Below are 13,874 nucleotides of genomic sequence, written 5' to 3'. Positions count from 1 at the left end.
ATGCTGCCTGGTCACTTTGGGATCCTCATGCCTCCGGATCATCGGGCAAAAAGGGTGTTACTATATTGGCTGGTGTGGCTGATCCTGGTTACACAGATTACAAAGAGGCAATCTGATTGATATTGCATAATGGAGATAAAGAAGAGTATGTCTGAAATATAGGAGATCCCTTAGGGCATCACTTAGTACTACCATGCCCTGTGATGAAAGTTAATGGAAAACTACAGCAACCCACTTCCAATATGACTGCTAATGGCTCAGACCCTTCAGGAAGGAAGATTTGGCTCACTCCACCAGGCAAAGAGCCACAATCAGCCTAAGTGCTTGCTGAGGGCAAAGAGAATACAGAATGGGTGGTGGAAGAAGGTAGTTCTAAATGCCAGCTATGACCACGTGACCAGTTGCAGAAACAAAAACTGTAATTACTTTTAGTATTTCTTCCTTGTTTTGTTATATGTGTATGTGTGCATGTGTATAAATGTATATATATACACATATGCATACATATATGTATACATGCACATACATACATACACACACATACATATATATAAAACCGTGTTGCAGTCAAGTTGATTCTGATTCATGGCAACCCTGTAAGACAGACTGGAACTGCCCCTGTAAGGTTTCCAAGCAGTGTCTGGTATATTCGAACTGCTGATCTTTTGGTTAGCAGCCAATTTCTTAACCACTGTGCCACCAAGTCTCCCTCTCTCTCTCTATGTATGTACGTATAAATACATATATATGTAGCAATTAACTTTGTTTTCTTCCCTCCCTTATTCCATTACTTATAAAATATAAGGTGGAATATAAGATGTAATGGGGCTAATGCGTTTTCGGTTGTACACATGTTAGTTGTATCATGTTACATGTAATATGTTTTTTCTTAGAGATTATGATATGGTTTAAGGAGATGTGCACCGTTGTCAAGTTGATGAGAGGTGGACTGCGATGGTTAAGGTTAAGTGTTCCCTTTGCTAGGCCATGATTCTCAGTAATTCAGTAGATATGTAATTATTGTCCATGATGTGATCTGTTGTGAGCAGCCAATCAGCTGAAAATGGAGTTACGTTTAGGGTGTGGATTGCATCAAATATATATGGGTGTTCTGGCAGAGTTCTTTCCCTCTTGCTCCTGCCTCTGACTCATCATCTTCTGATATCTGGTTCTTGGGATGTGAGATAGTAGCCTGCCATCTGGCCCACTGATTTTGGGTTTTTCAGCCCCTGCAAACATGTGGGCAGATGCCTCCAGCCTGATGCCTGACCAATAGATTTGGGACTTGCCAGCAATCACCATTGTGTGAGCCATTTCACTGGTTTTGCTCCTCTAGATAACCCAGTCGACGGCAGTGGGCAGTGGGTAGATAACCTAGAGTTCTGATTTTCCGTCTTGTAAAAGAAGTACAGGCTAGGTTGACTGAAGTTGGTCCCAAAATGCTTGTAGACATTGATTTCTTCAGCTCAGTAATTATTAGCTCTTAACTTCTAGGTTATTTTATTATTTAGTTTTATTTATTTTGGTGAAAATATACAGAGCCAACATACCCTATTTCAACAGTTTCTACATGTACTATTCAGTGACATGGGATACATTCTTCAAATTGTACCACCATTCAACTATACTTTTCCACATTAGGATTTCAACGTATCATTTTAGGGGACACAAATGAATCCATCACAGGTGAGAACCCTCCTTTTCATGCATTTAAATCAAGTTTTCAGTAACTTGTTCAGAAATCAATTTTCATGGTCCTCTGGAAGTGAGTTCAAATGTTATCTACAAGTACATAGCTTAAACTTACACACCAAAGGACTGTCTGTTTTGAATGTCATGATTTTTACACATTCAGATTCTGCCCACCATGGACTCTTCCCTTTGTGTCATTTGTCATCATATTGTTCTGTTTTCATTTTCTCTCCTGACAACCTGGTCATATAAGACATGTTCTATGTCAGTGACTATCCTTGTGACATCTCTGGAGATGTAGAATCTAGTCTTAGAATTATGATTAAGGTCCCAATGAGTTTAATTATGGTAGAGCCACCCTTGGTGTTGTACCCATTGAATGACTCAACAATATGTGTTGTAGTTCATATGTTAATAAACTGTCCACAGACATTTGCCCTTACCACAGACAGTGTTTGTCTACTTGAGTATTTACATGACTGGCTTTTTCAGGAATTGAAATGATGAACTCAAAGCATAACAAAATATGGGTAAGAAATTATTCTTCATCCTTCAGGCAAACCAAAGTTCATCTATGCTGTATGAAGCCAGGCCAATATAACAAATTGAGAATCAAAATGTTGTGAAGGCTTTTTCACTATTTCCCTTCCAAAACACAAACTGTAAAATATTTATCTAAATAATTCATGATATTTTCTTTCACAGAATTGACTCATTTTTAAACCTCATATTAGTTGTTTCACATTTGCTTTTACAATTGAGTTCAGGCTTCTTTTGGTTTCAGGCCATCTTTTTTTTAAATAATTTTTATTCTGCTTTAAGTGAAAGTTTACAAACCAAGTCAGTCTGTCACATATAAGTTTATATACACCTTACTCCATACTCTTAATCTCTCCCTAATGAGTCAGCCCACTCCCTCCTTCCAGTCTCTCCTTTTGTGACTGTTTTGTCAGTTTCTAACCCTCTCTACCTTCCCATCTCCCCTCCACACAGGAGATGCCAACACAGTCTCAAGTGTCCACCTGATACAAGTAGCTCACTCTTCATCAGCATCTCTCTCCTACCCATTGTCCAGTCCCTTCCATGTCTGATGAGTTGTCTTCAGGAATGGTTCCTTTCCTGGGCCAAAAGAAGGTTTGGGGACCATGACAGGCAGGATTCTTCTGGTCTCAGTCAGACCATTAAGTCTGGTCTTTTTATGAGAATTTGGGGTCTGCATCCCACTGTTCTCCTGCTCCTTCAGGGGTTCTCTATTGTGCTCCCTGTCAGGGCAGTCATCCGTTGTGCCCGGGCACCATCTAGTTCTTCTGGTCTCAGGATGATGTAGGTCTCTGGTTCATGTGGCCTTTTCTGTCTCTTGGGCTCATAGTTATCGTGTGACCTTGGTGTTCTTCATTCTCCTTTGATCCAGGTGGGTTGAGACCAATTGATGCATCTTAGATGGTTGCTTGATAGCATTTAAGACCCCAGACGCCACACTTCAAAGTGGGATGCAGAATGTTTTCATAATAGAATTTACTTTGCCAATTGACTTAGAAGTCCCCTTAAGCCATAGTCCCCAAACCCCAACTCTCGCTCCGCTGACCTTTGAAGCATTCAGTTTATCCCCGAAACTTCTTTGCTTTTGGTCCAGTCCAGTTGAGCTGACCTGCCATGTATTGAGTATTGTCCTTCCCTTCACCTAAAGCAGTTCTTATCTACTAACTAATCAATAAATAACCCTCTCCCACCCTCTCTCCCTCCCCCCCTCATAACCACAATAGATTGTGTTCTTCTCAGTTTATACTATTTTTCAAGATCTTATAATAGTGGCCTTATACAATATTTGTCCTTTTGCATCTGACTAATTTCACTCACCAAAATGCCTTCCGTGTTCCTCCATGTTATGCAATGTTTCACAGATTCGTCACTGTTCTTTATCGATGCGTAGTATTCCATTGTGTGACTACACCATAATTTATTTAACCATTCTTCCGTTGATGGACACCTTGGTTGCTTCCAGCTTTTTGCTATTGTAAACAGTGCTGCAATAAACATGGGTGTGCCTATATCTGTTCGTGTAAAGGCTCTTATTTCTCTAGGGTATATTCCGAGCTGTGGGATTTCTGGGTTGTATGGTAGTTCTGTTTCTAACTTTTTAAGAAAATGCCAGATAGATTTCCGAAGTGGTTGTACCATTTTACATTCCCACCAGCAGTGTATAAGAGTTCCAATCTCTCCACAGCCTCTCCAATACTTACTGTTTTCTGTTTTTTGGATTAATGCCAGCTTTGTTGGAGTGAGATGGAATCTCATCCTAGTTTTAATTTGCATTTCTCTAATGGCTAATGATCGAGAGCATTTTCTCATGTATCTGTTAGCTGCCTGAATATCTTCTTTAGTGAAGTCCGTGTTCATATCCTTTGCCCACTTTTTGATTGGGTTGTTTGTCTTTTTGTGGTTGAGTTTTCACAGAATCATACAGCTTTTAGAGATCAGGTGCTGGTTGGAGATGTCATAGCTGAAAATTTTTTCCCGATCTGTAGGTGGTATCTTTACTCTCTTCATGAAGTCTTTAGATGAGCATAGGTGTTTGATTTTGGGGAGCTCTCAGTTATCTGGTTTCTCTTCGTCATTTTAAGTAATGTTTTGTATTCTGTTTATGCCTTGTATTAGGACTCCTAACATTGTCCCTATTTTTTCTTCCATGATCTTTATCGTTTTAGTCTTTATGTTTAGGTCTTTGATCCACTTGGAGTTAGTTTTTGTGCTTGGTGTGAGGTATGGGTCCTGTTTCATTTTTTTGCAAATGGATATCCAGTTATGCCAGCACCATTTGTTAAAAAGACTATCTTTTCCCCAATTAACTGACACTGGGCCTTTGTCAAATATCAGCTGCTCATATGGGGATGGATTTATATCTGGGTTCTCAATTCTGTTCCATTGGTCTATGTGCCTGTTGTTGTACCAGTACCAGGCTGTTTTGACTACTGTGGCTGTATAATAGGTTCTAAAATCAGGTAGAGTGAGGCCTCTCACTTTCTTCTTCTTTTTCAGTAATGCTTTACTTATCCGGGTCTTCTTTCCCTTCCATATGAAGTTGGTGATTTGTTTCTCCATCACATTAAAAAATGTCATTGGAATTTGGATCAGAAGTACATTGTATGTATAGATGGCTTTTGGTAGAATAGACATTTTTACTATGTTCACTCTTCCTATCCATGAGCAATTTATGTTTTTCAACTTATGTAGGTCCCTTTTAATTTCTTGCACTAGTACTTTGTATTTTTCTTTGTATAGGTCTTTTACATCTTGGTAAGATTTATTCCTAAGTATTTTATCTTCTTGGGGGCTACCGTGAATGGTATTGATTTGGTGATTTCCTCTTCGATGTTCTTTTTGTTAATGTAGAGGAATCCAAGTGATTTTTGTATGTTTATCTTATAACCTGAGACTCTGCCAAACTCTTCTATTAGTTTCAGCAGTTTTCTGGGGGATTCCTTAGGATTTTCTGTGTATAAGATCATGCCATCTGCAAATAGAGATAATATGACTTATTCCTTGCCAATTCGGATGCCCTTTATTTCTTCGTATAGCCTAATTGCTCTGGCTAGGACTTCTAGCACAATGTTGAATAACAGTGGTGATAAACGGCATCCTTGTCTGGTTCCCATTCTCAAGGGAAATGCTTTCAGGCTCTCTCCATTTAGAGTGATGTTGGTGTTGGCTTTGTATAGATGCCCTTTATTATTTTGGGGAATTTTCCTTCAATTTCTATTTTGCTGAGAGTTTTTATCATGAATGGGTTTGGACTTTGTCAATTGCCTTTTCTGCATCAATTGATAAGATCATGTGGTTTTTGTCTTTTGTTTTATTTATATGGTGGATTACATTAATGGTTTTTCTAATACTAAACCACTCTTGCATACCTGGTATAAATCCCACTTGGTCGTGGTGAATTATTTTTTGGATATGTTGTTGAATTCTATTGGCTAGAATTTTGTTGAGGATTTTTGCATCTATGTTCACGAGGGATATAGGTCTGTATTTTTCTTTTTTGTGGTGTCTTTACCTGGCTTTGGTATCAGGGATATGGTGGCTTCATAGAATGAGTTAGGTAGTATTCCATCCTTTTCTATGCTTTGAAATACCTTTAGTAGTAGTGGTGTTAACTCTTCTCTGAAAGTTTGGTAGAACTCTGCAGTGAAGTCATCCTGGCCAGGGCTTTATTTTTGTTGGGAGTTTTTTGATTACCGTTTCAATCTCGTTTTTTGTTATGGGTCTATTTAGTTGTTCTACTTCTAATTGGGTTAGTTTAGGTAGGTAGTGTTTTTCTAGGAATTCATCCATTTCTTCTACGTTTGCAAATTTGTTAGAATACAATTTTTCTTACTAATCTGATATGATTCTTTTTATTTCAGTTGGGTCCATTGCGTTATGGCCCATCTCGTTTCTTATTCGGGTTTTTTGTTTCCTTTCCTGTGTTTCTTTGTCAGTCGGGCCAATGGTTTATCAATTTTGTTAATTTGTTTCAAGGAACCAGCTTTTGGCTTTGTTAATTCTTTCAATTGTTTTTCTGTTCTCTAATTCATTTAGTTCAGCTCTAATTTTTATTATTTGTTTTCTTCTTGTGCCTGATGGATTCCTTTGTTGCTCGCTTTCTATTTGTTCAAGTTGTAGGGACACTTCTCTGATTCTGGCCCTTTCTTTTTTATGTATGTGTGCATTTATCGATTTAAATCGACCTCTGAGCACTGCTTTTGCTGTGTCCCAGCGGTTTTGATAGGAAGTGTTTTCATTCTCGTTGCATTCTATGAGTTTCTTTATTCCCTCCTTAAGATCTTCTATAACCCAGTCTTTATTCAGCAGGGTATTGTTCAGTTTCCAAGTATTTGATTTCTTTTCCCTGATTTTTCTGTTATTGATTTCCACTTTATGGCCTTGTGGTCTGAGAAGATGTTTTGTAATATTTCCATGTTTTGGATTCTGCAAAGGTTTGTTTTATGACCTAATATGTAGTGTATTCTAGAGAATGTTTCATGTGCGCTAGAAAAAAAAGTATACTTTGCAGCCGTTGGGTGGAGTGTTCTTTATAAGTCAATGAGGTCAAGTTGGTTGATTGTAGTAATTAGTTCTTCCATGTCTCTATTGAGCTTCTTACTGGTAGTCCTATCCTTCTCTGAAAGTGGCGTGTTGAAGTCTGCTACTATAATTGTGGAGGTGTCTATCTCACTTTTCAGTTCTGTTAAAGTTTGTTTTATGTATCTTGCAGCCCTGTCATTGGGTGCATGAATATTTAATATGGTTATATCTTCCTGGTCAAATTGTCCCTTTAATCATTACGCAGTGTCCTTCTTTATCCTTTGTGGTGGATTTAACTTTAAAGTCTATTTTGTCAGAAATTAATATTGTTACTCTTGCTCTTTTTTGCTTGTTGTTTGCTTGATATATTTTTTTCCATCCTTTGAGTTTTAGTTTGTTTGTGTCTCTAAGTCTAAAGTGTGTCTCTTGTAGGTAGCATAGAGAAGGATTGTGTTTCTTTATCCAGTTTGAGACTTTCTGTCTCTTTATCAGTGCATTTAGTCCACTTACATTCGGTGTAATTATACTTAAGTATGTTTTTAGTGCTGTCATTTTGATGCCTTTTTGTGTGTGTTGTTGACAATTTCATTTTTCCACTTACTTTTTTCTGCTGAGACTTTTTCTTTGTAAATTGTGTGTTCCTCATTTTCATAGTAGTTGAATTTATGTTTGCTGAACTGTTATGTTTTTCTTGGTTTTTATTTTGAGTTATGGAGTTGTTGTACCTCTTTGTGGTTACCTTAATATTTACCCCTATTTTTCTAAGTAAAAACCTAACTCGTATCGTCGTATATCACCTTGTTTTCCTCTCCATATGGCAGTTCTATGCCTCCTGTATTAAGTTCCTCTTTTTGATTATTGTGGTCTTTTACATAATGACTTCAATGATTCCCTGTTTTGAGCATTTTTTTCTTTTTAAAATTAATCTTAATTTGTTTTTGTGAGTTCCCTATTTGAGTTGATATCTGGATGTTCTGTTCTGTGACCTTGTGTTGTGTTGGTATCTGATATTGATTTTCTGACCAATTTCCTTTAGTATTTCTTGTAGCTTTGGTTTGTTTTTTTGCAAATTCTGTAAGCTGTGTTTATCGGTAAATGTTTTAATTTCACCTTCATATTTGAGAGAGAGTTTTGCTGGACATATGATCCTTGGCTGGCAGTGTTTCTCCTTCCGTGCTCTATGTATGTCATCCCATTGCCTTCTTGACTGCATGGTTTCTGCTGAGTTGTCTGAACTTATTCTTATTGATTCTCCTTTTTAGGAGACCTTTCTTTTACCCTGGCAGCTTTTAAATTTTTCTCTTTATCTTTGGTTTTGGCAAGTTTGATGATAATATGTCTTGGTGGTTTTCTTTTGGGATTAATCTTATGTGGGGTTCGATGAGCATCTTGGAGAGATTTCCTTTCATCTTTCATGATGTTAGGGAAGTTTTCTGCCAACAGACCTTCAACTATTCTCTCTGTATTTTCTGTTATGCCACCCTGTTCTGGAACTCCAATCACATGCAAGTTATTCTTCTTGATAGAGTCCCACATGATTCTTAGGGTTTCTTCATTTTTTTAAAATTCTTTTATCTGATTTTTCTTCAACTATATTGGTGTCAATTGCCTTGTCCTCCACTTCCCCCATTCTGCATTCCAATTGCTCGATTCTGCTCCTCTGACTTTCTATTGAGTTGTCTAATTCTTTTTACTGTTAATCTTTTGTATTTCTGAATGCTGTCTCTCTATGGATCCTTGCAGCTTATTAATTTTTCCACTATGTTCTTGAATAATCTTTTTGAGTTCTTCAACTGCTTTATCAGTGTGTTCCTTGGCTTTTTCTCTAGATTGCCATATTTCTTTTTCTGAGGTCATCCCTGATGTCTTGAAGCATTCTGTATATTAGTTTGTTATATTCTGCATCTGGCAATTCCAGGATTGCATCTTCATTTGGGAAAGATTTTGATTCTTTAATTTGGGGATTTATAGAAGCAGTCATGGTCTGCTTCTTTATGTGATTTGATATCAACTGCTGTCTCTGAGCCATTTATAAGATATTGTATTGATTTATTTTATATTTGCTCACTGAGTCTTATCTTGTTTTGTTTTCTTTCAATATATGTAGATGGACTACTAGATTGTGCCGTCTCAATTGTTGTAGCCCTTGAATCACTTATGTCCTATTACCAGCTGATTTGGGCTCTTACCAGATATTTAAGCCTAAGAGTCCATTCACTATTCTTGAGTAGAATCTGATTTTGGGTCACCAAGTGTGTGGTGCAGACTGTCTCCTCTCCACCTAGAGGAGTAGTGGTGATAGTTGTGTGCACCAGATTCTAGTAGCAGCAGGGGATCACACTCCAGGGGGGCAGGATGCTGACAGGCTTCCCCCAAGTGCCAGTGAGGTAGTTGTGTCTCTATTCCCAAAGCACTTTGGTGTGTAGGCTCTGCAGCTGTACCTTAGGCACCCAATTCATGTACCTCTGCTGATTTGTAGGTGTCACCATCCTCAGACCCCTATGGCAGGAGGCTAGGTGGTCTGGGTGGAGCTTCAGCCCTCAGTTCCCTGTTGAGGGTCAGTGAGGGCTCTGTTTAATAAGCAGAGATATCAGGCCTGGGAAACTTGTCTTTCCAGTAATCCGCTAAAACAATTACAGTCAGATCCCTATCAGAAATGCCTTTGCATTTTAATAGCCACCTTGTTCCCTGTAAGGATGAGAGCCCAATACCGTGGATCTCATACGCTTGGCTGAAGCTGGTTCTGTATTTTTAGTCCAATTTCGGAAAGTCAGGGAAGGATTTTTGGTCCCTGGGTTTTTTGTAGCTGCTTCTCTCAGGCCAGGAGAATGGGTTAGGAAAAGACAACAACAACAAAAAAACCCCACAGAGCACTTCACTCTCTGGCTCAGGAAATTCCAATGTTAATGAAGCCACCTGGGAAGAAGAGGGAAGGGATCAGATAGATAGGAGAGAGTAGCACCCCCGAATATAGACAAAGTTACTTATCTTGCTTGGTGATGACTGTTTTATCTGAGATTCCCGAGGGTTGTGTAGCCTGTGTGCACTGGCTGGGTCGAGATTGTCCCCAAGGGTCAGGCTCGCGTCTTGTGCTTGTGCTGTCTCAGAAGCCATGGTCAGTTCCTCTTCTCTGAGTCCAAAGCCCAGTGCCAAGGTTTCCCGGCTGGGACACCACACTCCAGGCTCCAAAACCAGTCGCTGACTCCTGATGACTTCTCCTGTCAGCCGCGTTGCTGCGCTGCCTGCGTGCACTGGCTGGGCTTCCCCTGAGGTCACTTCTGGGGGCTAGGGCTGCGACCTGTGTTTGTGCCATCTCAGGATGCTGTGCTCAGCTCCCTTGAGCCCAGTTCAAAGCCTGGCACCCAGGTTTTCTGACTGGGATGCTGGCTCCAGGCTTCGAAAACAGTCACTGCTTCCCCGTGGTTGTTCGTTCTCAGTCTCTGTCACTCAGGTCAACTCTTTAGATCTGTGTTTGATGGTCAGCATTCGTAGATTGTCATGTATGTGATTGATTCACTTGTTTTTCCGAGCCTTTGTTGCAAGAGGGATCCGAGGTAGCTTCTACCTAGTCATCCATCTTGGGCCCCCCTCAGGTTTCAGGCCATTTTTGATATCCATCTTGAAAATATCAACAATTTAAAAGGTATCGTTTTTCTGAACATCTGAGATGAGACAGACTTCTTGAAGCATGGAAATAGTTGGTCACATGGAAACATTTCTTGATCCAGATATGGTGCATGTACCATCTTACTCTCTGTGTTCACAGAGATGACATCAGGGCATGAAGATATTATCTTTTAGGACACAGAAGAAGCACCACAATCCAGAATTTGTGCTGAATGACTGTCTCATTATGCAGGTACCTGAGGACGTGTTTTTGTACATAGGAGTCTTCACTAGGCTTTAGATTATGCAAGAGCACATTGGTAGTGTGACTTGGAATGTCGTAGACTTTTGAAAATTCTTCTATGTGATTCCAATAGTCAGGTGCGTTAGAGATGCTTTTTGGTCAATAAAATATATGAGTTTTGACTCAATTTTGTAATTTTCTCTTGGATATTTTCATCCAATAAAGACCCAGAGTACACTTACTTTCTCTAACATTAGTGTTCTTAGAAACTAATTTAAGGGTAAGTATTTGGGGGCTATTTTAATGGGCAGAGATTTTTAAATATCATTGTAGGATGAACTGTAGTGTTCTGAAGCATTGCTTGTTAATACTTGAATTCTTAGAAAGTGATGCAAGAACCTAAAATGCTGTTATGCAAGCAAGCTATCACTTTAATTTGTAGGAAAGATAGGCTGGGTAAGAAAAAAAATTGTAATGAACCATTAGATTTAGCAAGGTGAGGGTGTTTTTTATAAAGAAGAAAAGACAGTTGGGTTGCTCCCTTGAAAGAGATGTAGAGTTGGGGAATAGATTATTTAACCAATGGAGATATTATACTGTATAAATTTGTGGACAGAATAATGCAAAACAGAGAGGAAAACTAATGATGTAGAATGGAGGGGACAGTTACAGGAGCACCGTTTTGAGTGCAATAAAGACTATGGAACCTACTGCACATGCAGAAGGCTTGGCCATACTTAGAAACACAGACAATCCATATATTGTGAAGAGGAGGTCAGGCAGAATTATGAAGTCTGATATTGAAGTCAATGTCAATAGAGACTTAGAGAGTATCTGAATATCATCCCTAGGATCACTTTAAGAGATAAAAGAGCTGGTGAATATCAATAATATTTTGACATAATTTTTTTGAATTTGTGCAGTTTTCTTTGTTTTGAAATCTGCCTTCTCATCATTTCATTCTTTCACATACATCGCCAGCATAAATGTAACCTGTTTATAACAACAACAAAAATGTTCCCTTCCATATTTTTCCTATACTTATATAATCATATACAAACATTTATAAACTGATGCATTTATATTTTTATTTTTGTTTTATGATAATATATTATGGGTAGTTTTATGCTCATTTCTCTCTTACTCAACAGTACCTTGTAGGAATTTCTCTAATGGTACCAGCATAGTTCTAATTCATTCTTTCAAATGCATTATTCCATTTAATGGATTTTTTTTTTTTTAGATATATTCAACCATTTCTCTATTGAATGGAATTCACTTAAATTATTTTTCTTTCCTGTTTGTTATTTAATGCCATTATAGATAATGCAGCAAAAATATACCATGAGTATATTCTAGGTACTGTTGCCTTACTTCCCATGAATAGGTTTTAAAGAGTGTAACTGTTGTGACAAAAAGTAAATGCATTTTTGTTTTCGATAGAGATGGCTAGATAAATATTATAAAATTAACATTTTTACTAGCAATGGAAGAGAAGGCCCTTTTCTCTGTTTTTGCCAGTTATAGCTGTTAATATTTTTTAAAAGCTTTTTTGTCAATGTAATGGGTGTAGAGTGATATCTGTTATTTTATTTTACGTTTCACTATTTATAGGTCAGTTTCAGCATCCTATCATATGTTTGTTGGCCATTTGGATGTACTCTTCTTTTAATCACTTGTTTATATCCTTTGCCATTAGGTTGTTTCTCCTTTTCTGGTTAACTAGTTAGAATTATTTTAGACATATTTTCTATTAGGTGTTCGTCTTTTTGTGATTAACTAGTTAGAATTACTTGTCTATTTTAGACATATTTTCTGCCAAGGTATTTTTGTCTATAGACTGTGTTTATTGTATATTTAAAAATCCTTTTAAAATTTTTGAAATATGTCTAATTGGGATTTCAGTTGTTAGGAAGATTTTTCTATTCCTAGAATGTAGAAAATAATTTATTTTACTGACTTGAAAATAAATATAAATTGTACTTTATTTTAGCATTAAATTTTAACGGGATTTCTATTTTATTTTTGTTTATTGTACTAGCTATAGATACAATTTTATTTTCTTCCAGATGGAAATTAGTATGACAGTCCCAATATTTAATAACCTCTACTTTTCCCATGCATATTTGTAATTTGCCTCTCAATTAGTCTACGATCACTGAAGTCAAGGACCATGTTTTAATAAATCAGCCTTGCAATCTTATCTGGGACAGTGATGGAGCCTGGTAAATCATTAAGCCTATTTGTTGAATGAATAAACAAGTTAACTGGAGATTTCAAAAAGTCACTACTCATCATATATTTACAGGTAAATTCGTTCTGAACTCTGAAATAAGGATACACAGAAGAACTTATGGAACAAAGGAACAATGTGACTGAATTTGTCCTCTTGGGCCTCACTCAGAATCTCCAGAGTCAGAAAATATTTTTTGTTTTGTTTTTGTTCATCTACATTGTGACAATGGTGGGCAACCTCCTCATTGTTGTGACTGTGGTGGTCAGCCCACTACTAGATGCCCCTATGTACTTCTTTCTTGGCTACTTATCATTTATGGATGCTGTTTATTCTACTACAGTTACCCCAAACATGATTATAGACTTACTCTATGGGAAGAAAACCATTTCTTTCCAAGCTTGCATGACTCAGCTTTTTATAGGACACTTATTTGGTGGTGCTGAGGTTTTACTTCTGGTGGTCATGGCTTGTGACCGCTACATGGCTATCTGTAAACCCCTGCATTATATGATGATCATGAGCCAATGGGTATGTGCTCTGCTGCTGTTGGTGGCCTGAATTGGAGGTTTTGTGCATGCTGTAGTTCAGCTTCTCTTTATTTACAACCTTCCCTTCTGTGGCCCCAATGTCATAGACCACTTCATCTGTGACATGTACCCCTTATTAAAACTTGCCCGCACTGACACCTATATCATTGGTCTCACTGTGGTTGCCGATGATGGGGCAATATGTGTGGTCATTTTTACGGTGTTACTCATCTCCTATGGAGTCATTCTACATTCCCTGAAGAATCTTAGTCAGGAAGAGAGGCGCAAAGCCTTATCCACCTGTGGCTCCCACATCACTGTAGTGGCCCTCTTCTTTATCCCTTGTCTTTTTATGTATGTGAGACCTCCCTCTACCTTACCAATAGATAAAATTTTGACTGTATTTTGCACTGTCATCACTCCTATGTTGAACCCCTTAATCTATACTCGGAGAAATGCAGAGATGAAAAACGCCATGAAGAAGATCTGGACCAGAAAACGCAAATGA

The 13,874-nt window shown here is 38.0% G+C and overlaps 1 protein-coding gene across 1 annotated transcript; it reads left to right on the top strand.

Moving 5' to 3' along the window:
- The first annotated feature begins 12,956 nt into the window (after window positions 1–12,956).
- Window positions 12,957–13,874, top strand: LOC135231887 (olfactory receptor 4A47-like). Its single transcript, XM_064289091.1, is given in 1 exon segment — window positions 12,957–13,874. A coding segment is annotated over 1 exon segment (918 nt).

The sequence above is a fragment of the Loxodonta africana genome, chromosome 7 (genome assembly GCF_030014295.1).
Source record: "Loxodonta africana isolate mLoxAfr1 chromosome 7, mLoxAfr1.hap2, whole genome shotgun sequence".
NCBI classification, from domain to species: domain Eukaryota; kingdom Metazoa; phylum Chordata; class Mammalia; order Proboscidea; family Elephantidae; genus Loxodonta; species Loxodonta africana.
The sequence above is the reverse complement of the archived record's forward strand: the minus strand, read 5'-3'. Positions and strand labels throughout refer to the sequence as shown.